Consider the following 27,513-nt stretch of genomic DNA (forward strand, 5'->3'; position numbering starts at 1 on the left):
AACCCTCCATTCCCAGCAACATCCTGGTAAATCTCTTCAAACCCTGTATACCCGACAACATCTTGGTAAATCTCTTCAAACCCTGTATACCCGGCAACATCCTGGTAAATCTCTTCAAACCCTCCATTCCCAGCAACATCCTGGTAAATCTCTTCAAACCCTATATACCCGGCAACATCCTGGTAAATCTCTTCAAACCCTGTATACCCGGCAGCATCCTGGTAAATCTCTTCAAACCCTGGATACCCGGCAACATCCTGGTAAATCTCTTCAAACCCTCCATTCCCAGCAACATCCTGGTAAATCTCTTCAAACCCTGGATACCCGGCAACATCCTGGTAAATCTCTTCAAACCCTCTATACCCAGCAACATCGTGGTAAATGTCTTCAAACCCTCTATACCCGGCAACATCCTGGTAAATCTCTTCACAGCCTGTATACCCAGCAAGATTCTGGTAAATCTCTTCAAACCCTGTACACCCGGCAACATCCTGCTAAATCTCTTCAAACCCTGTATACCCGGCAACATCCTGGGAAATCTCTTCAAACCCTGTATACCCGGCAACATCCTGGTAAATCTCTTCACACTCTGTATACCCGGCAACCTCCTGGTAAATCTCTTCAAACCCTGTATACCCGGCAACATCCTGGTAAATCTCTTCAAACCCTGTATACCCAGCAGCATCCTGGTAAATCTCATCAAACCCTGGATACCCGGCAACATCCTGGTAAATCTCTTCAAACCCTCCATTCCCAGCAACATCCTGGTAAATCTCTTCAAAGCCTGTATACCCGGCAACATCCTGGTAAATCTCTTCAAACCCTGGATACCCAGCAACATCGTGGTAAATCTCTTCAAACCCTCTATACCCGGCAACATCCTGGTAAATCTCTTCAAAGCCTGTATACCCAGCAAGATTCTGGTAAATCTCTTCAAACCCTGTACACCCGGCAAAATCCTGGTAAATCTCTTCAAACCCTCTATACCCCGCAACATCCTGGTAAATCTCTTCAAACCCTGTATACCCGGCAACATCCTGGTAAATCTCTTCAAACCCTCCATTCCCAGCAACATCCTGGTAAATCTCTTCAAACCCTCTATACCCAGCAACATCGTGGTAAATCTCTTCAAACCCTCTATACCCGGCAACATCCTGGTAAATCTCTTCAAAGCCTGTATACCCAGCAAGATTCTGGTAAATCTCTTCAAACCCTGTACACCCGGCAACATCCTGGTAAATCTCTTCAAACCCTCCATTCCCAGCAACATCGTGGTAAATCTCTTCAAACCCTGTATACCTGGCAGCATCCTGGTAAATCTCTTCAAACCCTGTATACCCGGCAGCATCCTGGTAAATCTCTTCAAACCCTGTATACCCGGCAACATCCTGGGAAATCTCTTCAAACCCTGTATACCCGGCAACATCCTGGTAAATCTCTTCACACTCTGTATACCCGGCAACCTCCTGGTAAATCTCTTCAAACCCTGTATACCCGGCAACATCCTGGTAAATCTCTTCAAACCCTGTATACCCGGCAGCATCCTGGTAAATCTCTTCAAACCCTGGATACCCGGCAACATCCTGGTTAATCTCTTCAAAGCCTGTATACCCAGCAAGATTCTGGTAAATCTCTTCAAACCCTGTACACCCGGCAACATCCTGGTAAATCTCTTCAAACCCTCTATACCCCGCAACATCCTGGTAAATCTCTTCAAACCCTGTATACCCGGCAACATCCTGGTAAATCTCTTCAAACCCTCCATTTCCAGCAACATCCTGGTAAATCTCTTCAAACCCTCTGTACCCAGCAACATCGTGGTAAATCACTTCAAACCCTCTATACCCGGCAACATCCTGGTAAATCTCTTCAAACCCTCCATTCCCAGCAACATCCTGGTAAATCTCTTCAAACCCTGTACACCCGGCAACATCCTGGTAAATCTCTTCAAACCCTCTATACCCCGCAACATCCTGGTAAATCTCTTCAAAGCCTGTATACCCGGCAACATCCTGGTAAATCTCTTCAAACCCTGTATACCCGGCAACCTCCTGGTAAATCTCTTCAAACCCTGTATACCCGGCAACATCCTGGTAAATCTCTTCAAACCCTCCATTCCCAGCAACATCCTGGTAAATCTCTTCAAACCCTGTATACCCGGCAACATCCTGGTAAATCTCTTCAAACCCTGTATACCCGGCAGCATCCTGGTAAATCTCTTCAAACCCTGGATACCCGGCAACATCCTGGTAAATCTCTTCAAACCCTCCATTCCCAGCAACATCCTGGTAAATCTCTTCAAACCCTGTATACCCGGCAACATCCTGGTAAATCTCTTCAAACCCTGGATACCCGGCAACATCCTGGTAAATCTCTTCAAACCCTGGATACCCGGCAACATCCTGGTAAATCTCTTCAAACCCTCTATTCCCAGCAACATCGTGGTAAATCTCTTCAAACCCTCTATACCCGGCAACATCCTGGTAAATCTCTTCAAAGCCTGTTTTCCCCAGCAAGATTCTGGTAAATCTCTTCAAACCCTGTACACCCGGCAACATCCTGGTAAATCTCTTCAAACCCTGTATACCCGGCAACATCCTGGTAAATCTCTTCAAACCCTCCATTCCTAGCAACATCCTGGTAAATCTCTTCAAACCCTGTATACCCGGCAACATCCTGGGAAATCTCTTCAAACCCTGTATACCCGGCAACATCCTGGTAAATCTCTTCAAACCCTGTATACCCGGCAACATCCTGGTAAATCTCTTCAAACCCTGCATACCCGGCAGCATCCTGGTAAATCTCTTCAAACCCTGTATACCCGGCAACATCCTGGTAAATCTCTTCAAACCCTGTATACCCGGCAACATCCTGGTAAATCTCTTCAAACCCTGTATACCCGGCAACATCCTGGTAAATCTCTTCAAACCCTGTATACCCGGCAACATCCTGGTAAATCTCTTCAAACCCTGCATACCCGGCAGCATCCTGGTAAATCTCTTCAAACCCTGTATACCCGGCAACATCGTGGTAAATCTCTTCAAACCCTGCATACCCGGCAACATCCTGGTAAATCTCTTCAAACCCTGTATACCCGGCAACATCCTGGTAAATCTCTTCAAACCCTGCATACCCGGCAGCATCCTGGTAAATCTCTTCAAACCCTGTATACCCGGCAACATCCTGGGAAATCTCTTCAAACCCTGTATACCCGGCAACATCCTGGTAAATCTCTTCAAACCCTCTATACCTGGCAGCATCCTGGTAAATCTCTTCAAATACTGTATACCCGGCAACATCCTGGTAAATCTCTTCAAACCTTGTATACCCGGCAACATCCTGGTAAATCTCTTCAAGCCCTCTATACCCGGCAACATCCTGGTAAATCTCTTCAAACCCTCCGTTCCCAGCAACATCCTCGTAAATCTCTTCAAACCCTGTATACCCGGCAACATCCTGGTAAATCTCTTCAAACCCTCTGTACCTGGCAGCATCCTGGTAAATCTCTTCAAATACTGTATACCCGGCAACATCCTGGTAAATCTCTTCAAACCTTGTATACCCGGCAACATCCTGGTAAATCTCTTCAAGCCCTCTATACCCGGCAACATCCTGGTAAATCTCTTCAAACCCTCCGTTCCCAGCAACATCCTCGTAAATCTCTTAAAACCCTGTATACCCGGCAATATCCTGGTAAATCTCTTCAAACCCTGTATACCCAGCAACATCCTGGTAAATCTCTTCAAACCCTCTATACCCCGCAACATCCTGGTAAATCTCTTCAAAGCCTGTATACCCGGCAACATCCTGGTAAATCTCTTCAAACCCTGTATACCCGGCAACCTCCTGGTAAATCTCTTCAAACCCTGTATACCCGGCAACATCCTGGTAAATCTCTTCAAACCCTCCATTCCCAGCAACATCCTGGTAAATCTCTTCAAACCCTGTATACACGGCAACATCCTGGTAAATCTCTTCAAACCCTGTATACCCGGCAGCATCCTGGTAAATCTCTTCAAACCCTGGATACCCGGCAACATCCTGGTAAATCTCTTCAAACCCTCCATTCCCAGCAACATCCTGGTAAATCTCTTCAAACCCTGTATACCCGGCAACATCCTGGTAAATCTCTTCAAACCCTGGATACCCGGCAACATCCTGGTAAATCTCTTCAAACCCTGGATACCCGGCAACATCCTGGTAAATCTCTTCAAACCCTGGATACCCGGCAACATCCTGGTAAATCTCTTCAAACCCTCTATTCCCAGCAACATCGTGGTAAATCTCTTCAAACCCTCTATACCCGGCAACATCCTGGTAAATCTCTTCAAAGCCTGTTTTCCCCAGCAAGATTCTGGTAAATCTCTTCAAACCCTGTACACCCGGCAACATCCTGGTAAATCTCTTCAAACCCTCCATTCCCAGCAACATCCTGGTAAATCTCTTCAAACCCTGTATACCCGGCAACATCCTGATAAATCTCTTCAAACCCTGTATACCTGGCAACATCCTGGGAAATCTCTTCAAACCCTGTATCCCCGGCAACATCCTGGTAAATCTCTTCAAAGCCTGTATACCCAGCAAGATTCTGGTAAATCTCTTCTAACCCTCTATACCCGGCAACATCCTGGGAAATCTCTTCAAACCCTCCATTCCCAGCAACATCCTGGTAAATCTCTTCAAACCCTGTATACCCGGCAACATCCTGATAAATCTCTTCAAACCCTGTATACCCCGCAACATCCTGGTAAATCCCTTCAAACCCTGTATACCCGGCAACATCCTGGTAAATCCCTTCAAACCCTGTATACCCGGCAACATCCTGGTAAATCTCTGCAAACCCTGTATACCCGGCAACATCCTGGTAAATCTTTTCAAACCCTGTATACCCGGCAACATCCTGGTAAATCTCTTCAGACCCTGTATACCCGGCAACATCCTGGTAAATCTCTTCAAACCCTGTATACCCGGCAACATCCTGGCAAATCTCTTCAAACCCTATATACCTGGCAGCATCCTGGTAACTCTCTTCAAACCCTGTATACCCAGGAAGGTCCTGGTAAAGCTCTTCAAACCCTCTATGCCCGACAACATCCTGTTAAATCTCTTCAAACCCTATATACCCAGCAGCATCCTGGTAAATCTCTTCAAACCCTGTATACCCGGCAACATCCTGGTAAATCTCTTCAAGCCCTCTATACCCGGCAACATCTTGGTAAATCTCTTCAAACCCTGTATACCCGGCAACATCCTGGTAAATCTCTACAAACCCTGTATACCCGGCAACATCCTGGTAAATCTCTTCAAACCCTGTATACCCGGCAACATCCTGGTAAATCTCTTCAAACCCTCCATTCCCAGCAACATCCTGGTAAATCTCTACAAACCCTGTATACCCGGCAACATTCTGGTAAATCTCTTCAAACCCTGTATACCCGGCAACATCCTGGTAAATCTCTTCAAACCCACTGTACGCAGCAACATCCTGGTAAATCTCATTAAACCCTGTATACCCGGCAACATCCTGGTACATCTCTTCAAACCCTCCATTCCCAGCAACATCCTAGGATATCTCTACAAGCCCTGTATACCCAGCAACATCCTGGTAAATCTTTTCAAACCCTGTATACCCGGCAACATCCTGGTAAATCTCTTCAAGCCCTCTATACCCGGCAACATCTTGGTAAATCTCTTCAAACCCTGTATACCCGGCAACATCCTGGTAAATCTCTACAAACCCTGTATACCCGGCAACATCCTGGTAAATCTCTTCAAACCCTGTATACCCGGCAACATCCTGGTAAATCTCTTCAAACCCTGTATACCCCGCAACATCCTGATAAATCTCTTCAAACCCTCCATTCCCAGCAACATCCTAGGATATCTCTACAAACCCTGTATACCCGGCAACATCCTGGTAAATCTTTTCAAACCCTGTATACCCGGCAACATCCCGGGAAATCTCTTCAAACCTTGTATACCCGGCAACATGCTGGTAAATCTCTTCAAACCCTGTATAGCCGGCAACATCTTGGTAAATCTCTTCAAACCCTGTATACCCGGCAACATCTTGGTAAATCTCTTCAAACCCTGTATACCCGGCAACATGCTGGTAAATCTCTTCAAACCCTGTATAGCCGGCAACATCTTGGTAAATCTCTTCAAACCCTGTATACCCGGCAACATCCTGGTAAATCTCTTCAAACCCTGTATACCCGGCAACATCCTGGTAAATCTCTTCAAACCCTGTATACCCGGCAACATCCTGGTAAATCTCTTCAAACCCTCTATACCTGGCAGCATCCTGGTAAATCTCTTCAAATACTGTATACCCGGCAACATCCTGGTAAATCTCTTCAAACCTTGTATACCCGGCAACATCCTGGTAAATCTCTTCAAGCCCTCTATACCCGGCAACATCTTGGTAAATCTCTTCAAACCCTGTATACCCGGCAACATCCTGGTAAATCTCTACAAACCCTGTATACCCGGCAACATCCTGGTAAATCTCTTCAAACCCTGTATACCCGGCAACATCCTGGTAAATCTCTTCAAACCCTGTATACCCCGCAACATCCTGATAAATCTCTTCAAACCCTCCATTCCCAGCAACATCCTAGGATATCTCTACAAACCCTGTATACCCGGCAACATCCTGGTAAATCTTTTCAAACCCTGTATACCCGGCAACATCCCGGGAAATCTCTTCAAACCTTGTATACCCGGCAACATGCTGGTAAATCTCTTCAAACCCTGTATAGCCGGCAACATCTTGGTAAATCTCTTCAAACCCTGTATACCCGGCAACATCTTGGTAAATCTCTTCAAACCCTGTATACCCGGCAACATGCTGGTAAATCTCTTCAAACCCTGTATAGCCGGCAACATCTTGGTAAATCTCTTCAAACCCTGTATACCCGGCAACATCCTGGTAAATCTCTTCAAACCCTGTATACCCGGCAACATCCTGGTAAATCTCTTCAAACCCTGTATACCCGGCAACATCCTGGTAAATCTCTTCAAACCCTCTATACCTGGCAGCATCCTGGTAAATCTCTTCAAGCCCTCTATACCCGGCAACATCCTGGTAAATCTCTTCAAACCCTCCGTTCCCAGCAACATCCTCGTAAATCTCTTAAAACCCTGTATACCCGGCAATATCCTGGTAAATCTCTTCAAACCCTGTATACCCAGCAACATCCTGGTAAATCTCTTCAAACCCTCTATACCCAGCAACATCCTGGTAAATCTCTTCAAACCCTGTATACCCGACAACATCTTGGTAAATCTCTTCAAACCCTGTACACCCGGCAACATCCTGGTAAATCTTTTCAAACCCTGTATACCCGGCAACATCCTGGTAAATCTCTTCAAACCCTCCATTCCTAGCAACATCCTGGTAAATCTCTTCAAACCCTGTATACCCGGCAACATCCTGGTAAATCTCTTCAAACCCTGTATACCCGGCAGCATCCTGGTAAATCTCTTCAAACCCTGTATACCCGGCAACATCCTGGTAAATCTCTTCAAACCCTGTATACCCGGCAACATCCTGGTAAATCTCTTCAAACCCTCTATACCCGGCAACATCCTGGTAAATCTCTTCAAACCCTGTATACCCGGCAACATCCTGGTAAATCTCTTCAAACCCTCCATTCCCAGCAACATCCTGGTAAATCTGTTCAAAGCCTGTATACCCGGCAACATCCTGGTAAATCTCTTCAAACCCTCTATACCCAGCAACATCGTGGTAAATCTCTTCAAACCCTCTATACCCGGCAACATCCTGGTAAATCTCTTCAAAGCCTGTATACCCAGCAAGATTCTGGTAAATCTCTTCAAACCCTGTACACCCGGCAACATCCTGGTAAATCTCTTCAAACCCTCTATACCCCGCAACATCCTGGTAAATCTCTTCAAACCCTGTATACCCGGCAACATCCTGGTAAATCTCTTCAAACCCTCCATTCCCAGCAACATCCTGGTAAATCTCTTCAAACCCTGTATACCCGTCAACATCCTGGTAAATCTCTTCAAACCCTGTATACCCGGCAGCATCCTGGTAAATCTCTTCAAACCCTGGATACCTGGCAACATCCTGCTAAATCTCTTCAAACCCTCCATTCCCAGCAACATCCTGGTAAATCTCTTCAAAGCCTGTATATTCGGCAACATCCTGGTAAATCTCTTCAAACCCTGGATATCCGGCAGCATCCTGGTAAATCTCTTCAAACCCTCTATACCCAGCAACATCGTGGTAAATCTCTTCAAACCCTCTATACCCAGCAACATCCTGGTAAATCTCTTCAAAGCCTGTATACCCGGCAACATCCTGGTAAATCTCTTCAAACCCTGTATACCCGGCAACATCCTGGTAAATCTCTTCAAACCCTGTATACCCGGCAGCATCCTGGTAAATCTCTTCAAACCCTGGATACCCGACAATATCCTGGTAAATCTCTTCAAACCCTCCATTCCCAGCAACATCCTGGTAAATCTCTTCAAAGCCTGTATACCCGGCAACATCCTGGTAAATCTCTTCAAACCCTGGATACCCGGCAACATCCTGGTAAATCTCTTCAAACCCTCTATACCCAGCAACATCGTGGTAAATCTCTTCAAACCCTCTATACCCGGCAACATCCTGGTAAATCTCTTCAAAGCCTGTATACCCAGCAAGATTCTGGTAAATCTCTTCAAACCCTGTACACCCGGCAACATCCTGGTAAATCTCTTCAAACCCTCTATACCCCGCAACATCCTGGTAAATCTCTTCAAACCCTGTATACCCGGCAACATCCTGGTAAATCTCTTCAAACCCTCCATTCCCAGCAACATCCTGGTAAATCTCTTCAAACCCTGTATACCCGTCAACATCCTGGTAAATCTCTTCAAACCCTGTATACCAGGCAGCATCCTGGTAAATCTCTTCAAACCCTGGATACCCGGCAACATCCTGGTAAATCTCTTCAAACCCTCCATTCCCAGCAACATCCTGGTAAATCTCTTCAAAGCCTGTATACTCGGCAACATCCTGGTAAATCTCTTCAAACCCTGGATATCCGGCAGCATCCTGGTAAATCTCTTCAAACCCTCTATACCCAGCAACATCGTGGTAAATCTCTTCAAACCCTCTATACCCAGCAACATCCTGGTAAATCTCTTCAAAGCCTGTATACCCAGCAACATCGTGGTAAATCTCTTCAAACCCTCTATACCCAGCAACATCCTGGTAAATCTCTTCAAAGCCTGTATACCCGGCAACATCCTGGTAAATCTCTTCAAACCCTCTATACCCGGCAACATCCTGGTAAATCTCTTCAAAGCCTGTATACCCGGCAACATCCTGGTAAATCTCTTCAAACCCTGTATACCCGGCAACATCCTGGTAAATCTCTTCAAACCCTCCATTCCCAGCAATGTCCTGGTAAATCTCTTCTGAACCCTGTCTGGGTTAATAATATCCTTCCTGTAACCGGAACTGGACAATGTACTCCAGACAAAGCCTCACCAACGTCATGTACAACCTCAACGTGACGTCCCAACTCTTGTACTGAACGGGTCTGAGCGATGAAGGCTGGCGTGCTAAAATGCCTTCTTACCACCACCCCCCCCCCCCCCCCGCCCCCACCAACCCGCCTGCCTGTGACGTAGACTTCAGAGAATGGTGCCGTGAATCCCGAAGGCCTGTTCAACATGAATCATGCCCAGTCTGGTCTGTGTTACAAACGAGGCATCCCCCTCAGTCCCTGATTACCTTTCGATCCGTTCCACGTCGACAACCTGTCCAACTCCACCTTTAAAAAAACACAACGTCCGAGGCAGTATTTTCCAAGTCATCACAAGCGTAATCAGTTTTTCTTCACCTTTATTCGAAACGGGTGATTCCTGAATTTCAATAGCGATCCTTCACCCACCCCCAAACCCCTCTTCCCCGCACTAACAGATTCAGGAACAGCTTCTTCCCCGTACTAACAGATTCAAGAACAGCATCTTCCCCGCACTAACAGATTCAGGAACAGCTCCTTCCCCGCACTAACAGATTCAGGAACAGCTTCTTCCCCGTACTAACAGTTTCAGGAACAGCTCCTTCCTCGCACTAACAGATTCAGGAACAGCTTCTTCCCCGTACTAACAGTTTCAGGAACAGCTCCTTCCCCGTACTAACAGTTTCAGGAACAGCTCCTTCCTCGCACTAACAGATTCAGGAACAGCTTCTTCCCCGCACTAACAGATTCAGGAACAGCGTCTTCCCTGTGCTAACAGTTTCAGGAATAGCTTCTTCCCCATGCTAACAGATTCAGGAACAGCTTCTTCCCCGCACTAACAGATTCAGGAACAGCGTCTTCCCTGTGCTAACAGTTTCAGGAATAGCTTCTTCCCCATGCTAACAGATTCAGGAACAGCTTCTTCCCCGCACTAACAGGTTCAGGAACAGCTTCTTCCCCGCACTAACAGATTCAGGAACAGCTTCTTCCCCGCACTAACAGATTCAGGAACAGCTTCTTCCCCGCACTAACAGATTCAGGAGCAGCTTCTTCCCCGTGCTAACAGTTTCAGGAACAGCTTCTTCCCCGTACTAACAGATTCAGGAACAGATTCTTCCCCACACTAACAGATTCAGGAACAGCTTCTTCCCCGCACTAACAGATTCAGGAACAGCTTCTTCCCCACACTAACAGATTCAGGAACAGCTTCTTCCCCACACTAACAGATTCAGGAACAGCTTCTTCCCCGCACTAACAGTTTCAGGAACGGCTTCTTCCCCGCACTAACAGTTTCAGGAACGGCTTCTTCCCCGTGCTAACAGATTCAGGAACAGCTTCTTCCCCGCACTAACAGATTCAGGAACAGCTCCTTCCCCGCACTAACAGATTCAGGAACAGATTCTTCCCCGCACTAACAGATTCAGGAACAGATTCTTCCCCGCACTAACAGATTCAGGAACAGCTCCTTCCCCGTACTAACAGATTCAGGAACAGCTCCTTCCCCGTACTAACAGATTCAGCAACAGCTTCTTCCCCGCACTAACAGATTCAAGAACAGATTCTTCCCCGCACTAACAGATTCAGGAACAGCTTCTTCCCCGTACTAACAGATTCAGGAACAGCTTCTTCCCCGTACTAACAGATTCAGGAACAGCTTCTTCCCCGCACTAACAGATTCAAGAACAGATTCTTCCCCGCACTAACAGATTCAGGAACAGCTTCTTCCCCGTACTAACAGATTCAGCAACAGCTTCTTCCCCGCACTAACAGATTCAAGAACAGATTCTTCCCCGCACTAACAGATTCAGGAACAGCTTCTTCCCTGTACTAACAGATTCAGGAACAGCTTCTTCCCCGCACTAACCGATTCAGCAACAGCTTCTTCCCCGCACTAACAGATTCAGGAACAGCTCCTTCCCCGTACTAACAGATTCAGGAACAGCTCCTTCCCCGTACTAACAGATTCAGCAACAGCTTCTTCCCCGCACTAACAGATTCAAGAACAGATTCTTCCCCGCACTAACAGATTCAGGAACAGCTCCTTCCCCGTACTAACAGATTCAGGAACAGCTTCTTCCCCGCACTAACCGATTCAGCAACAGCTTCTTCCCCGTACTAACAGATTCAGGAACAGCTTCTTCCCCGCACTAACAGATTCAGGAACAGATTCTTCCCCGCACTAACAGATTCAGGAACAGCTCCTTCCCCGTACTAACAGATTCAGGAACAGCTTCTTCCCCGCACTAACCGATTCAGCAACAGCTTCTTCCCCGCACTAACAGATTCAGGAACAGCTTCTTCCCCGTACTAACAGATTCAGGAACAGCTTCTTCCCTGTACTAACAGATTCAGGAACAGCTTCTTCCCTGCACTAACAGATTCAGGAACAGCTTCTTCCCCGTACTAACAGATTCAGGAACAGCTTCTTCCCCGCGCTAACCGATTCAGCAAAGGCTTCTTCCCCGTGCTAACAGATTCAAGAACAGCTTCTTCCCACTGTTATCAGACGTATGAATGGACTTTATCAGAGTTGATCTTTCTGTGCACCTCTCTGTCACTGTAACATGATATTCTGCATTCTGTACTGTAATGCTGACGTACTTAGGTCAGGTATCAACTGTCTGGTTCACACACAGAACAACACTTTTCACTGTATCCCGGTACACTTGACAATAATAAGTCACGTCCTCTCTTGCTTCCCTGAAATCCGGTGAAAACGACCCCTGTCTGTTCCTCGCCGGGCAACCCAGCTGCTTTGGGCATCGGCACTATCCAGGGTATTTATGTCCGTCCTCAGAGTTAAGGAGGCCATTCGGCAGCATTGGGATGGCGCGACTATCCCCTTGAGAATGTACATCCCGCCTTTTTTGCTCTCCAGAGATGCGGCTGCAGGAGATGCTATCGATGGGAATGGGGAGTAAGCTCAGCTTGGACCAGCTGAGCATGGCCGACAGTGTTGGCTGGCAATCCGCGGACTGCGCCGTCACAGGGAAAGGTAGGAGCACAGATCCCACCGCCCCACGGTGGGGGTGACGCACCGAGGGTGCCTCCCCACGCGCCAACACCTGATGTCGCGAGGAACCCAGCGTACAACAAACTCTGTTGTGGTCCATGTTCAGTTTCAGGTCAATGGTAAGCCCCCAGGAAGCTGGCAGTGGGGGGGGGGGGGGGGGGGTCTAGTGACAGTAACACCATTGAATGTCAAGGGGGCGGTGGTTAGATTTTCTGTTCTTGGTGATGGTGAGAGCGTGGCATTTCTGTGGCACGAGTGTTACTTGCCACTTGTCAGCCCAAGCTGAGATATTGACCAGATCTCGTTGCATTTGGAAATGGACAGTCTCAGGGTCTGCGAGAGTCACAGGTGCTGCTAAGCTGAGCGTTGTGTTAACGTCTGATAATCTTCCCCCCCCCCCCCCCCCAGGACATTCTCACACCCCCAGGGCATTCTCCTCCCCCTTGGGCATTCCCCCCCCACCCCCCCCAGTGCAGTCTCTCTCCCCCCGGTGCAGTCTCTCCCCCCGGTGCAGTCTCTCTCCCCCCCAGTGCAGTCTCTCCCCCCCGGTGCAGTCTCTCTCCCCCCCGGTGCAGTCTCTCTCCCCCCCGGTGCAGTCTCTCTCCCCCCCGGTGCAGTCTCTCTCCCCCCGGTGCAGTCTCTCTCCCCCCGGTGCAGTCTCTCTCCCCCCGGTGCAGTCTCTCCCCCCCGGTGCAGTCTCTCTCCCCCAGTGCAGTCTCTCTCCCCCCGGTGCAGTCTCTCCCCCCCAGTGCAGTCTCTCTCCCCCCCGGTGCAGTCTCTCTCCCCCGGTGCAGTCTCTCCCCCCCGGTGCAGTCTCTCCCCCCCCGGTGCAGTCTCTCTCCCCCCGGTGCAGTCTCTCTCCCCCCGGTGCAGTCTCTCTCCCCCCGGTGCAGTCTCTCCCCCCCCAGTGCAGTCTCTCCCCCCCCAGTGCAGTCTCTCCCCCCCAGTGCAGTCTCTCTCCCCCCCAGTGCAGTCTCTCTCCCCCCGGTGCAGTCTCTCTCCCCCCGGTGCAGTCTCTCCCCCCCAGTGCAGTCTCTCTCCCCCCGGTGCAGTCTCTCTCCCCCCGGTGCAGTCTCTCTCCCCCGGTGCAGTCTCTCTCCCCCGGTGCAGTCTCTCTCCCCCCAGTGCAGTCTCTCTCCCCCGGTGCAGTCTCTCTCCCCCGGTGCAGTCTCTCTCCCCCAGTGCAGCCTCTCTCCCCCAGTGCAGCCTCTCTCCCCCAGTGCGGCCTCGCCCCCAGTGCAGCCCGTCCCTCAGTGCAGCCCGTCCCCCAGTGCAGCCTGTCCCCCAGTGCAGCCCGTCCCCCAGTGCAGCCCGTCCCCCAGTGCAACCTCTCTCCCCCAGTGCAACCTCTCTCCCCCAGTGCAACCTCTCTCCCCCAGTGCAGCCCGTCCCCCAGTGCAGCCCGTCCCCCAGTGCAGCCCGTCCCCCTGTGCAACCTCTCTCCCCCAGTGCAACCTCTCTCCCCCAGTGCAGCCTCTCTCCCCCAGTGCGGCCTCGCCCCCAGTGCAGCCCGTCCCCCAGTGCAGCCCGTCCCCCAGTGCAGCCCGTCCCCCAGTGCAGCCTCTCCCCCCCGGTGCAGCCTCTCCCCCCCAGTGCAGCCTCTCCCCCCCGGTGCAGCCTCTCCCCCCGGTGCAGTCTCTCTCCCCCCGGTGCAGTCTCTCTCCCCCGGTGCAGTCTCTCTCCCCCGGTGCAGTCTCTCTCCCCCCAGTGCAGTCTCTCTCCCCCGGTGCAGTCTCTCTCCCCCGGTGCAGTCTCTCTCCCCCAGTGCAGCCTCTCTCCCCCAGTGCAGCCTCTCTCCCCCAGTGCGGCCTCGCCCCCAGTGCGGCCTCGCCCCCAGTGCAGCCCGTCCCTCAGTGCAGCCCGTCCCCCAGTGCAGCCTGTCCCCCAGTGCAGCCCGTCCCCCAGTGCAGCCCGTCCCCCAGTGCAACCTCTCTCCCCCAGTGCAACCTCTCTCCCCCAGTGCAACCTCTCTCCCCCAGTGCAGCCCGTCCCCCAGTGCAGCCCGTCCCCCAGTGCAGCCCGTCCCCCTGTGCAACCTCTCTCCCCCAGTGCAACCTCTCTCCCCCAGTGCAGCCTCTCTCCCCCAGTGCGGCCTCGCCCCCAGTGCGGCCTCGCCCCCAGTGCAGCCCGTCCCCCAGTGCAGCCCGTCCCCCAGTGCAGCCTCTCCCCCCCGGTGCAGCCTCTCCCCCCCAGTGCAGCCTCTCCCCCCCGGTGCAGCCTCTCCCCCCAGTGCAGCCTCTCCCCCCGGTGCAGCCTCTCCCCCCGGTGCAGTCTCTCCCCCCGGTGCAGTATCTCTCCCCCGGTGCAGTATCTCTCCCCCGGTGCAACCTCCCTCCCCCAGTGCGGCCTCTCTCCCCCAGTGCGGCCTCTCTCCCCCAGTGCGGCCTCTCTCCCCCAGTGCGGCCTCTCTCCCCCAGTGCAGCCCGTCCCTCAGTGCAGCCTGTCCCCCAGTGCAGCCTGTCCCCCAGTGCAGCCTGTCCCCCGGTGCAGCCCGTCCCCCGGTGCAGCCCGTCCCCCGGTGCAGACTCTCCCCCCAGTGCAGCCTCTCCCCCCTGTGCAATCTCTCGCCCACAGCAGTCTCCCCCCAGTGCAGTCTCTCCCCCCCAGTGCAGTCTCTCCCCCCCAGTGCAGCCTCTCCCCCCCAGTGCAGCCTCTCCCCCCCCAGTGCAGCCTCTCCCCCCCGGTGCAGCCTCTCCCCCCAGTGCAGCCTCTCCCCCCGGTGCAGCCTCTCCCCCCGGTGCAGCCTCTCCCCCCGGTGCAGTCTCTCCCCCCGGTGCAGTATCTCTCCCCCGGTGCAGTATCTCTCCCCCGGTGCAACCTCCCTCCCCCAGTGCAACCTCCCTCCCCCAGTGCGGCCTCTCTCCCCCAGTGCGGCCTCTCTCCCCCAGTGCGGCCTCTCTCCCCCAGTGCAGCCCGTCCCTCAGTGCAGCCCGTCCCCCAGTGCAGCCTGTCCCCCAGTGCAGCCTGTCCCCCAGTGCAGCCTGTCCCCCGGTGCAGCCCGTCCCCCGGTGCAGCCCGTCCCCCGGTGCAGACTCTCCCCCCAGTGCAGCCTCTCCCCCCTGTGCAATCTCTCGCCCACAGCAGTCTCCCCCCAGTGCAGTCTCTCCCCCCCAGTGCAGTCTCTCCCCCCCAGTGCAGTCTCTCCCCCCCAGTGCAGTCTCTCCCCCCCAGTGCAGCCTCTCCCCCCTGTGCAATCTCTCGCCCACAGCAGTCTCCCCCCAGTGCAGTCTCTCCCCCCAGTGCAGTCTCTCCCCCCAGTGCAGTCTCTCCCCCCCGGTGCAGTCTCTCTCCCCAAGTGCAGCCTCTCCCCCCTGTGCAATCTCCCCCCTGTGCAGTCTCTCCCCCCCAGTGCAGTCTCTCCCCCCCAGTGCAGTCTCTCCCCCCAGTGCAGTCTCTCCCCCCTGTGCAGCCTCTCCCCCCTGTGCAGCCTCTCCCCCCTGTGCAGCCTCTCCCCCCGGTGCAGCCTCTCCCCCCGGTGCAGCCTCTCCCCCCGGTGCAGTCTCTCTCCCCCAGTGCAACCTCTCTCCCCCAGTGCAACCTCCCTCCCCCAGTGCAACCTCTCTCCCCCAGTGCGGCCTCTCTCCCCCAGTGCGGCCTCTCTCCCCCAGTGCGGCCTCTCTCCCCCAGTGCGGCCTCGCCCCCAGTGCAGCCCGACCCTCAGTGCAGCCCGTCCCCCGGTGCAGCCCATCCCCCGGTGCAGCCTCTCCCCCCGGTGCAGTCTCTCCCCCCGGTGCAGTCTCTCCCCCTGGTGCAGTCTGTCCCCCCGGTGCAGTCTGTCCCCCCGGTGCAGTCTGTCCCCCCACTGCAGTCTGTCCCCCCAGTGCAGTCTGTCCCCCCAGTGCAGTCTCTCTCCCCCAGTGCAGTATCTCTCCCCCAGTGCAACCTCTCTCCCCCAGTGCAACCTCTCCCCCCCAGTGCAGCCTCTCTCCCCCAGTGCAGCCTCTCTCCCCCAGTGCAGCCCGTCCCCCAGTGCAACCTCTCCCCCCCCGGTGCAGCACGTCCCCCGGTGCAGCCCGTCCCCCAGTGCAGTCTCTCCCCCCCGGTGCAGTCTCTCTCCCCAAGTGCAGCCTCTCCCCCCTGTGCAATCTCTCGCCCACAGCAGTCTCCCCCCAGTGCAGTCTCTGCCCCCGGTGCAGTCTCTGCCCCCGGTGCAGTCTCTCCCCCCGGTGCAGTCTCTCCCCCCGGTGCAGTCTCTCCCCCCGGTGCAGTATCTCTCCTCCAGTGCAACCTCTCTCCCCCAGTGCAACCTCTCTCCCCCAGTGCAGCCTCTCTCCCCCAGTGCGGCCTCGCCCCCAGTGCGGCCTCGCCCCCAGTGCGGCCTCGCCCCCAGTGCAGCCTGTCCCCCGGTGCAGCCTGTCCCCCGGTGCAGTCTCTACCCCCGGTGCTGTCTCTCTCCCCCCGGTGCTGTCTCTCTCCCCCCGGTGCTGTCTCTCTCCCCCCGGTGCAGTCTCTCTCCCCCCGGTGCAGTCTCTCTCCCCCCGGTGCCGTCTCTCCCTTCGGTGCAGTCTCTCCCCCCGGTGCAGTCTGTCCCCCCCGGTGCAGTCTGTCCCCCCCAGTGCAGCCTCTCCCCCAGTGCAGCCCATCCCCAGTGCAGCGCTCCCTCCCAGTTCAGTGCTCCCCCAGTGCAGCCCGTCCCAAGTGCAGCGCATCCCCAGTGCAACGCTCCTCCGATGCAGCTCATCCCCAGTGCAGTGCTCCTCCAGTTCAGCCCATCCCCAATGCAGCGTTCCCTCCCAGTACAGAGCTCGTCCCCAGTGCAGCGCTCTCCTCCAGTGCAGCCTGCCCCCAGTGCAGCGCTCCATCTCAGTCCAGCTCGTGCCCAGTGCAGCCCACCCCCAGTGCAGCGCTCCCTCTCAATGCAGCTTTTCCCCAGTGCAGCTCGTCCCCAGTGCAGCTCGTCCGCAGTGCAGTCTCTCCTCCAGTGCAGCTCATCCCCAGTTCACCACTTACCTCCAGTGCAGCCCGTCCCCAGTGCAGTGCTCTCCTCCAGTGCAGCCCGTCCCCAGTGCAGTGCTCTCCTCCAGTGCAGCCCGTCCCCAGTGCACTGCTCCCTTTCAGTGCAACTCGTCTCCAGTGCAGCGCTCCCTCCCAGTGCAGCCCGTCCCCAGTGCAGCGCTCTCTCTCAGTGCAGCTTGTCCCAAGTGCAGCGCATCCCCTCCAGTGCGGCTCGTGCCCAGTGCAGCGCTCCCTCCCAGTGCAACCCGTCTCCGGTGCAACGGTTTCCTCCAGTGCAGCCGGTCCCCAGTGCAGCGCTCCCTCCCAATGCAGACCGTCCCCAGTGCAGCTCGTCCCCAGTGCAGCGCATCCCCTCCAGTGCGGCTCGTGCCCAGTGCAGCGCTCCCTCCCAGTGCAGCCTGTCCCCAGTGCAGTGCAGCGCTCCCTCCCAGTGCAGACCGACCCCAGTGCAGCGGTCTCCCCCAGTGTAGCCCATCCCCAGTGCAGCCCGTCTGCTGTGCAGTCTCTCCTCTGGTGCAGTAAATATGTATGTGTACGTGTGAGTGTCTGTGTTGGTGAGTGTATGTGTGTGTGTCTGAGTGTGTTTATTAGTGTGTCTGAGTGTGTGTGTGTGTGTGTGTGTGTCTGTGAATGAGAGTGAGTGTATGCGTGTGTGAGAGAGAGTGTGTGTATGTACATGTGTGTATGTGATTATGTACTTGTGTACATGTGCATGTTTGTGTCTGTGTGAGAGAGATACGGTGTCTGTGTGAATGTGTGTGTGTGTGAATGTTTCTGTGCAGTGTGTGAATGTATGTGTGTGAGAGAATGTGTCTGTGTGTGAATGTGTGTCTGTGTCTCTGTGCAGTGGATGTGTGTATATCTATGTGAGTGAATGTGCGTCTGTGTCTCTGTGTGTGAATGTGTCTCTGTATGTGCAGTGTGTGTGAATGTGTCTGCAGCGTGTGTGAGGGTGAATGTGTGTCTCTGTGTGTGCAGTGTGTGTGTGTGCATTGTGTGATTGTGTGTGTGCAATGTGTGTTTGTGTGAATGTGTGTCTCTGTGTGCTGTGTCTGTGAGAGTAAATGCGTGTGTGTGAATGTTTGTCTGTGTGTGTGAATGTGTGTCTGTGTCTCTGTGCAGCAGAGCAGTATTCCAACCCAGTACAGCCCGTCCCCAGTGCAGTCTCTCCCCCAAGTGCAGCCTCTCCTCCCCAGTGCAGCCTCTCCCCCCAGTGCAGTCTCTCCCCCACTGCAGCCTCTCTCATCCCAGTGCAGTCTTCTCCCAGTGTTACCTCTCCCCCCAGTGCAGTCTCTCCCCCCAGTGCAGTCTCTCCCCCCCGGTGCAGTCTCTCCCCCCCGGTGCAGTCTCTCCCCCCCGGTGCAGCCTGTCCCCCCGGTGCAGCCTCTCCCCCCGGTGCAGCCTCTCCCCCCGGTGCAGCCTCTCCCCCCGGTGCAGCCTCTCCCCCCAGTGCAGTCTCTCCCCCAGTGCAGCCTCTCTCCCCCCAGTGCAGCCTCTCTACCCCCAGTGCAGCCTCTCTACCCCCAGTGCAGCCTCTCTCCCCCCCAGTGCAGCCTCTCTCCCTCCAGTGCAGCCTCTCCCATCCCAGTGCAGCCTCTCCCATCCCAGTGCAGCCTCTCCCATCCCAGTGCAGTCTCTCCTCCCCAGTGCAGTCTCTCCCATCCCAGTGCAGTCTCTCCCCCACAGCAGCCTCTCTCCCCCCAGTGCAGTCTCTCCCCCCAGTGCAGTCTCTCCCATCCCAGTGCAGTCTCTCCCCCACAGCAGCCTCTCTCCCCCCAGTGCAGTCTCTCCCCCCAGTGCAGTCTCTCCCCCCAGTGCAGTCTCTCCCCCCAGTGCAGCCTGTCCCCCCTATGTAGCGCATCCCCAGTGCAGCCTGTCCCCAGTGCAGTGCTCCTCCAGTTCAGCTCGTCCCCAGTGCAGCGCTCCATCTCAGCCCAGCTCGTCCACAGTGCAGTCTCTCCTCCAGTGCAGCTCGTCCCCAGTTCACTACTTACATCCAGTGCAGCCTGTCCCCAGTGCAGTGCCCTCCTCCAGTGCAGCCCATCCCCAGTGCAGTGCTCTCCTCCAGTGCAGCGCTCCCTCTCAGTGCAGCCCGTCCCCAGTGCACTGCTGCCTCTCAGTGCAACTCGTCTCCAGTCCAGTGGTCTCCTCCAGTGCAGCCCGTCCCCAGTGCAGCGCTCCCTCTCAGTATAGCTCGTCCCCAGTGCAACTCATCTCCAGTGCAGTGCTCCGTCCCCAGTGCAGCCCATCCCCAGAACAGTGCTCTCCTACAGTGCAGCCCGTCCCCAGTGCACTGCTCCCTCTCAGTGCAACTCGTCTCCAGTCCAGCGGTCTCCTCCAGTGCAGCGCTCTCTCTTGGTGCAATTCGTCTCCAGTGCAGTGCTCTCCTCCAGTGCAGCCCGTCCCCAGTGCAGCTCGCCCCCAGTGCAGCGCTTCCCCTCCAGTGCGGCTCGTGCCCAGTGCAGCGCTCCCTCCCAGTGCAGCCAGTCCCCAGTGCATCGCTCCCTCCCAGTGTAACGCTCCCCTCCAGTGCAGCCCGTCCGCTGTGCAGTCTCTCCTCCAGTGCAGCGCTCACCTCCAGTGCGGCTCGTCCCCAGTGCTGCGCTCCCTTCTAGTGCAGCCCGTCCCCAGTGCAGTGCTCTCCTCCAGTGCAGCCTGTCCCCAGTGCAGCGGTCTCCTCCAGTGCAGCCCACCCCCAGTGCAGCGGACTCCACCAGTGCAGCTCGTCCACAGTGCAGCGCTCCCCTCCAGTGCAGCCCGTCCCCAGTGCAGCGGTCTCCTCCAGTGCAGCCCACCCCCAGTGCAGCGGTCTCCACCAGTGCAGCTCGTCCACAGTGCAGCGCTCCCCTCCAGTGCAGCCCGTCCCCAGTGCAGCGGTCTCGTCAAGTGCAGCCCACCCCCAGTGCAACGCTCCCCTCAAGTGCAGCCCGTCCGCTGTGCAGTCTCTCCTCCATTGCAGCACTCCCCTCCAGTGCGGCTCGTCCCCAGTGCAGCGCTCCCCTCCAGTGCAGCCCGTCCCCAGTGCAGTGCTCTCCTCCAGTGCAGCCTGTCCCCAGTGCAGCCCACCCCCAGTGCAGCGGTCTCCACCAGTGCAGCTCGTCCACAGTGCAGCGCTCCCCTCCAGTGCGGCTCGTCCCCAGTGCAGCGCTCCCTTCCAGTGCATCCCGTCCCCAGTACAGCGCTCCCTTCCAGTGCATCCCGTCCCCAGTACAGTGCTCTCCTCCAGTGCAGCCCGTTCCCCATTGCAGCGCTCCCTCCCAGTGCAGCGTTCCATCTCAGTGCAGCCCGTCCCCAGTGCAGCGATCTCCTCCAGTGCAGTCCATCCCCAGTGCAGCGCTCCCCTCCAGAGGAGCTCGTCCCCAGTGCAGCCCGTCCCCAGTGCAGCGCTCCCTCCCTGTGCAGCACTCCCCTCCAGTGCAGCCCGTCCCCAGTGCAGTACTCCCCTCCAGTTCAGCCCGTCCCCAGTGCAGCGCTCCCCTCCAGTGCAACTCATCCCCAGTGCAGCGCTCTCCTCCAGTGCAGACCGACCCCAGTGCAGCCCGTCCCCAGTGCAGCGCTCCCTCTCAGTGCAGCCTGTCCCCAGTGCAGTTCTCCCCTCCAGTGCAGTCCGTCCCCAGTGCAGTGCTCTCCTCCAGTGCAGCGCTCCCTCCCAGTGCAGCCCATCCCCAGAGCAGCACTCCATCCCAGTACAGCCTGTCCCCAGTGCAGTGCAGCACTCCGTCCCCAGTGCACCGCTCCCTTCCAGAGCAGCTCGTCCCCAGTGCAGCGGTCCCCTCCAGTGCAGCCCATCCCCAGTGCAGTGCAGCCCGACCCCAGTGCACCGCTCCCTTCCAGAGCAGCTCGGCCCCAGTGCAGCGCTACCCTCCAGAGCATCCCATCCCCAGTGCAGCATTCCCCTCCAGTGCAGCTCGTCCCCAGTGCAGTGCTCCCTCCTAGTGCAGCTCGTCCCCAGTGCAGCGCTCCCCTCCAGGGCAGCTCGTCCCCAGTGCAGCCCGTCTGTGTGTGAATGTGTGTCTGTGTGTGGAGTCTGTGTGTGTGTCCGTTGGGGTGTGTGTGTAGCTGCAGATATGTGTCTCTGTACATATGGTGTGTGTGAGACTATCTCTGCGTCTGTGCATGTATGGGGAGTGTGGGTCTATATGAGTATGTATTCACGCATGTGACTATATTTGTGTGTGACTCTGTGCGTGTGTGTGTGTGAGAGACTGTGTTTGCACGAGTAAATGTGTATGCGTACGTGTGAGTCTGTGTTAGTGAGTGTATGTGTGTGTGTGTCTGAGTGTGTTTATTAGTGTGTCTGAGTGTGTATTAGTGAGTGTCTGTGTGTGCTTGAGTGAGTGTGTGTGTGAGTGAGTGTATGAGAGTGTGTATGTATATGTGATTGTGTACTTGTGTACATGTGCATGTTTGTGTCTGTGTGAGAGAGATAGGGCGTCTGTATGAATGTGTCTGTGTGTGTGACTGTGTCTGTGTGTGCGCAGTGTCTGTGCAGTGTGTAAATGTGTGTCTGTGTCTCTGTGCAGTGAGTGTGTGAATGTGTCTGTGTGCGTGAGTGAATGTGCGTCTGTGTCTGTGTGTGTGTGTGTGTGTGTGTGAGAATGTGTCTATGTGCAGTGTATGTGAATGTGTGTGAGGGTGAATGTGTGTCTGTCTCTGTGTGTGCAGTGAGTGTGTGTGCAGTGAGTGTGTGTGCAGTGAGTGTGTGAATGTGTGTGCGCAGTGTGTGAATGTGTGTCTGTGTCTCTATGTGCAGTGTGTGTGGGCAGTGTGTGACTGTGTGTGCAATGTGTTTGTGTGAATGTGTATCTGTGAGAGTGAATGTGTGCCTGTATGTGTGTCTGTGTCTGTGTGTGTGCAGTGTGTGTGTGAATGTGTGTGTGCAGAGTGTGTCTGTGTGTGCAGTGTGTGTCTGTGTGTGCAGTGTGTGTCTGTGTGTGCAGTGTGTGCCTGTGTGTGCAGTGTGTGTGAATGTGTGTCTGTGTGTGTGCAGCGAGTGTGTGCTTGTGTGTGCAGCGAGTGTGTGCAGTGTGTGTGAATGTGTGCCTGTGTGTGTGCACTGTGTCTGTGTGTGTGCAGTGTGTGTTTTTGTGTGTGAATGTGTCTGTGTCTCTGTGTGCAGTGGATGTGTGTGTGAATGTGTGTCTGTGTATGTGCAGTGAGTGTGTGTGGATGTGTGTGTGAATGTGTGTCTGTGTATGTTTAGTGTGTGTGTGTGTGCATTGTGTGTCTGTGTGAATGTGTGTCTGTGTGTGGAATGTGTGTATGTCTGTGCAGTGTGTCTGTGTGAATGTGTGTGTGCAGTGTGTGTGTGTGAATGTGTGCCTGTGTGTGTGCGCAGTGTGTGTGTGAATGTGTGTCTGTGTGAATGTGTGTCTGTGTGAATGTGTGTCTGTGTTTGCAGTGTGAATGTGTGTCTGTGTGTGAATGTGTGTCTGTGTGTGAATGTGTGACTGTGTGTGTGAATGTGTGACTGTGTGTGAATGTGTGCACTGTGTGTGAATGTGTGTCTGTGTGTGTGCACTGTGTGTGAATGTGTCTGTGTGTGCACTGTGTGTGAATGTGTCTGTGTGTGCACTGTGTGTGAATGTGTATCTGTGTCTGTGTGTGTGCACTGTGTGTGAATGTGTATCTGTGTCTGTGTGTGTGCACTGTGTGTGTGAATGTGTGTCTGTGTGTGTGTGAATGTGTGTCTGTGTCTGTGTCTGTGCACTGTGCCTGTGCAGTGTGTGAATGTGTGTCTGTAAATGTGTGTGTCTCTGTGTGCAGTGTGTGTGAATGTGTGTCTGTGTAAATGTGTGTGCAGTGTGTGTGATTGTGTGTGTAAATGTGTGTTTGTGTGTGCACTGTGTGTGTAAATGTGTGTTTGTGTGTGCACTGTGTGTGTAAATGTGTGTCTGTGTGTGATTGTGTGTGCACTGTGTGTAAATGTGTGTCTGTGTGTGATTGTGTGTGCACTGTGTGTGTGTGTGTGTGCACTGTGTGTGTAAATGTGTGTCTGTGTGCAGTGTGTGTGTCTGTGTGTGCAGTGTGTGTGTCTGTGTGTGCAGTGTGTGTGTGTGTGCAGTGTGTGTGTCTGTGTGTGCAGTGTGTGTGTCTGTGTGTGCAGTGTGTGTCTGTGTGTGCAGTGTGTGTGTGTCTGTGTGTGCAGTGTGTGTGTGTCTGTGTGTGCAGTGTGTGTGTGCGCAGTGTGTGTGTGTCTGTGTGCACAGTGTGTGTGTGTCTGTGTGTGCAGTGTGTCTGTGTGTGCAGTGTGTCTGTGTCTGTGTGTGCAGTGTGTGTGTGTCTGTGTGTGCAGTGTGTGTGTGTCTGTGTGTGCAGTCTGTGTCTGTGTGTGCAGTCTGTGTCTGTGTGTGCAGTGTGTCTGTGTGTGCAGTCTGTGTGTGTCTGTGTGTGCAGTGTGTGTGTGTCTGTGTGTGTAAATGTGTGTTTGTGTGTCTGTGTGTGTAAATGTGTGTTTGTGTGTGATTGTGTGTGCACTGTGTGTGTAAATGTGTGCACTGTGTGTAAATGTGTGTCTGTGTGTAAATGTGTGTCTGTGTGTGATTGTGTGTGCACTGTGTGTGTGTGTGCACTGTGTGTGTAAATGTGTGTCTGTGTGCAGTGTGTGAGATTGTGTGTGCAGTGTGTGAGATTGTGTGTGCAGTCTGTGTGTGCAGTGTGTGTGTCTGTGTGTGCAGTGTGTGTGTGTCTGTGTGTGCAGTGTGTGTGTGTCGGTGTGTGTGTGTCTGTGTGTGCAGTGTGTGTGTGTCTGTGTGTGCAGTGTGTGTGTGTCTGTGTGTGCAGTGTGTGTGTCTGTGTGTGAAGTGTGTGTGTGTCTGTGTGTGCAGTGTGTGCAGTCTGTGTGTGTCTGTGTGTGCAGTCTGTGTCTGTGTGTGCAGTGTGTGTGTGTCTGTGTGTGCAGTGTGTGTGTGTCTGTGTGTGGTGTGTGTGTGTCTGTGTGTGCGGTGTGTGTGTGTCTGTGTGTGCAGTGTGTGTGTGTGTCTGTGTGTGCAGTGTGTGTGTGTCTGTGTGTGCAGTGTGTGTGTGTCTGTGTGTGCAGTGTGTGTGTGTCTGTGTGTGCAGTCTGTGTGTGTCTGTGTGTGCAGTCTGTGTCTGTGTGTGCAGTCTGTGTCTGTGTGTGCAGTGTGTGTGTGTCTGTGTGTGCAGTGTCTGTGTGTGCAGTGTGTGTGTGTCTGTGTGTGTGTGTCTGTGTGTGCAGTGTGTGTGTCTGTGTGTGCAGTGTGTGTGTGTCTGTGTGTGCAGTCTGTGTCTGTGTGTGCAGTCTGTGTCTGTGTGTGCAGTGTGTGTGTCTGTGTGTGCAGTGTGTGTGTCTGTGTGTAAATGTGTGTCTGTGTGTGATTGTGTGTGCACTGTGTGTGTGTGTGTCTGTGTGCAGTGTGTGTGTGTCTGTGTGTGCAGTGTGTGTGTGTCTGTGTGTGCAGTGTGTGTGTGTCTGTGCGTGCAGTGTGTGTGTGTCTGTGCGTGCAGTGTGTGTGTGTCTGTGCACTGTGAATGTGTGTGTGTGAATGTGTGTCTGAGTGAATGTGTGTCTGTGTGGGTGTGTCTGTGCAGTGTGTGAATGTGTGTCTGTGTCTGTGAATGTGTGTGTGTGTCTCTGTGTGCAGTGTGTGTGAATGTGTGTCTGTGTGAGTGAATGTATGTCTGTATCTCTGTGTGAATGTGTGTGTGCAGTGTGTGTGAATATGTGTGTGTGCAGTGTGTGTGAATGCGTCTGTGTGAATGTGTCTGTGCAGTGTGTGTGAATGTGTGTCTGTGTGCAGTGTGTGAATGTGTATGTGTGTGAATGTGTGCCTGTGAATGTGTCTGCAGTATGTGTGTGAATGTGTGCCTGTGAATGTGTCTGCAGTATGTGTGTGAATGTGTATCTGTGCAGTGTGTGTGTGCAGTGTCTGTGTGAATGTGTGTGCAGTGACTGTGTGAATGTGTGTGCAGTGTCTGTGTGAATGTGTGTGCAGTGTGTGTGTGAATGTGTGTCTGAGTGTGTGTGTGAACGTGTCTGTGTGTGTGAATGAATGTGTGCCTGTGTCTGTGCAGTGTGTGAATGTGTGTCTGTGTGTGTGAATGTGTGTCTGTGAATGTGTGTGTGTGTGTCTCTCTGTGTGTGCAGTGTGTGTGGAATGTGTGCCTGTGTGAGTGTGTGTTTGTGTGTGTGTTTGTGTGTGTGTGTCTGTGTGCGCGCAGTGTGTGTGTGTCGTGTGTGCAGCATGTGTGTGTGTGCGCGCAGTGTGTCTGTGTGTCTGTTTTGTGTGCAGCGTGTGTGTGTGTGTGCAGTGTGTGCCTGTGTGTGCAGCGAGTGTGCCTGTGTGTGCAGCGAGTGTGTGCCTGTGTGTGCAGTGTTTGTGAATGTGTGCCTGTGAATGTGTGTGTGTGCAGTGTCTGTGTGTGTGCGCGTCTGTGTGTGTCTGTGTGTGCCTGTGTGTGCAGTGTGTGCCTGTGTGTGCAGCGTGTGTCTGTGTGTGCAGCGTGTGTCTGTGTGTGCAGCGAGTGTGTGCCTGTGTGTGCAGTGTGTGTGAATGTGTGCCTGTGAATGTGTGTGTGTGCAGTGTCTGTGTATGTGTGCGCGTCTGTGTGTGTGCAGTGTGTGTGTCTGTGTGCAGCGTGTGTCTGTGTGTGCAGCGTGTGTCTGTGTATGTGCAGTGTGTGTCTGTGTGTGCAGCGCGTGTGTGTCTGTGTATGTGCAGTGTGTGTCTGTGTGCGCGCAGTGTGTGTGTCGTGTGTGCAGCATGTGTGTGTGTGTGCGCGCAGTGTGTCTGTGTGTCTGTTTTGTGTGCAGCGTGTGTGTGTGTCTCTGTGTGTGCAGTGTGTGCCTGTGTGTGCAGTGTGTGCCTGTGTGTGCAGTGTGTGCCTGTGTGTGCAGTGTGTGTGAATGTGTGTGTGTGCAGTGTCTGTGTATGTGTGCGGGTCTGTATGTGTGCGCGTCTGTGTGTGCAGCGTGTGTGTCTGTGTGTGCAGTGTGTGCCTGTGTGTGCAGCGTGTCTGTGTGTGCGAGTGTGTGCCTGTGTGTGCAGTGTGTGTGAATGTGTGCCTGTGAATGTGTGTGTGTGCAGTGTCTGTGTATGTGTGCGCGTCTGTGTGTGTGCAGTGTGTGTGTCTGTGTGCAGCGTGTGTCTGTGGGTGCAGCGTGTGTGTGTCTGTATGTGCAGTGTGTGTGCGTCTGTGTATGTGCAGTGTGTGTCTGTGTATGTGCAGTGTGTGTGTCTGTGTATGTGCAGTGTGTGTGTCTGTGTATGTGCAGTGTGTGTGTGTGTCTGTGTATGTGCAGTGTGTGTCTGTGTATGTGCAGTGTGTGTGTCTGTATGTGCAGTGTGTGTCTGTATGTGCAGTGTGTGTGTCTGTATGTGCAGTGTGTGTGTCTGTATGTGCAGTGTGTGTGTGTGTCTGTATGTGCAGTGTGTGTGTGTCTGTATGTGCAGTGTGTGTGTGTCTGTATGTGCAGTGTGTGTCTGTGTGCAGCGTGTGTGTGTCTGTGTATGTGCAGTGTGTGTGTGTCTATGTGCAGTGTGTGTGTGTCTGTATGTGCAGTGTGTGTGTATCTGTATGTGCAGTGTGTGTGTCTGTATGTGCAGTGTGTGTGTCTGTATGTGCAGTGTGTGTGTGTATCTGTATGTGCAGTGTGTGTGTGTATGTGCGCGCGTCTGTGTGTGTGCAGTGTGTGTGTCTGTGTGCAGCGTGTGTCTGTGTGTGCAGCGTGTGTCTGTGTGTGCAGCGTGTGTGTCTGTGTATGTGCAGTGTGTGTCTGTGTGTGCAGCGTGTGTGTCTGTATGTGCAGTGTGTGTGCGTCTGTGTATGTGCAGTGTGTGTCTGTGTATGTGCAGTGTGTGTCTGTGTATGTGCAGTGTGTGTCTGTGTATGTGCAGTGTGTGTCTGTGTATGTGCAGTGTGTGTGTCTGTATGTGCAGTGTGTGTGTATGTGCAGTGTGTGTGTGCGTCTGTATGTGCAGTGTGTGTGTCTGTATGTGCAGTGTGTGTGTCTGTATGTGCAGTGTGTGTGTGTCTGTATGTGCAGCGTGTGTGTGTGTCTGTATGTGCAGCGTGTGTGTGTGTCTGTGTGCAGCG

General features: G+C 53.9%; 1 protein-coding gene across 1 annotated transcript in view; it reads left to right on the forward strand.

Moving 5' to 3' along the window:
- The window catches only part of LOC148144577 (puratrophin-1-like), a 107,858-nt gene that overhangs the window by 62,628 nt on the left and 17,717 nt on the right, over window positions 1–27,513 (forward strand). Inside the window, exon 11 of the mRNA XM_087975418.1 lies at window positions 12,367–12,483. Coding sequence (XP_087831544.1) covers window positions 12,367–12,483 — 117 coding nt within the window. The remainder of the gene's footprint in view (window positions 1–12,366; window positions 12,484–27,513) is intronic.

The sequence above is a fragment of the Chiloscyllium plagiosum genome, unplaced genomic scaffold (genome assembly GCF_037043375.1).
Source record: "Chiloscyllium plagiosum isolate Xiang-an unplaced genomic scaffold, Cpla_swu_hap1 HiC_scaffold_27, whole genome shotgun sequence".
NCBI classification, from domain to species: domain Eukaryota; kingdom Metazoa; phylum Chordata; class Chondrichthyes; order Orectolobiformes; family Hemiscylliidae; genus Chiloscyllium; species Chiloscyllium plagiosum.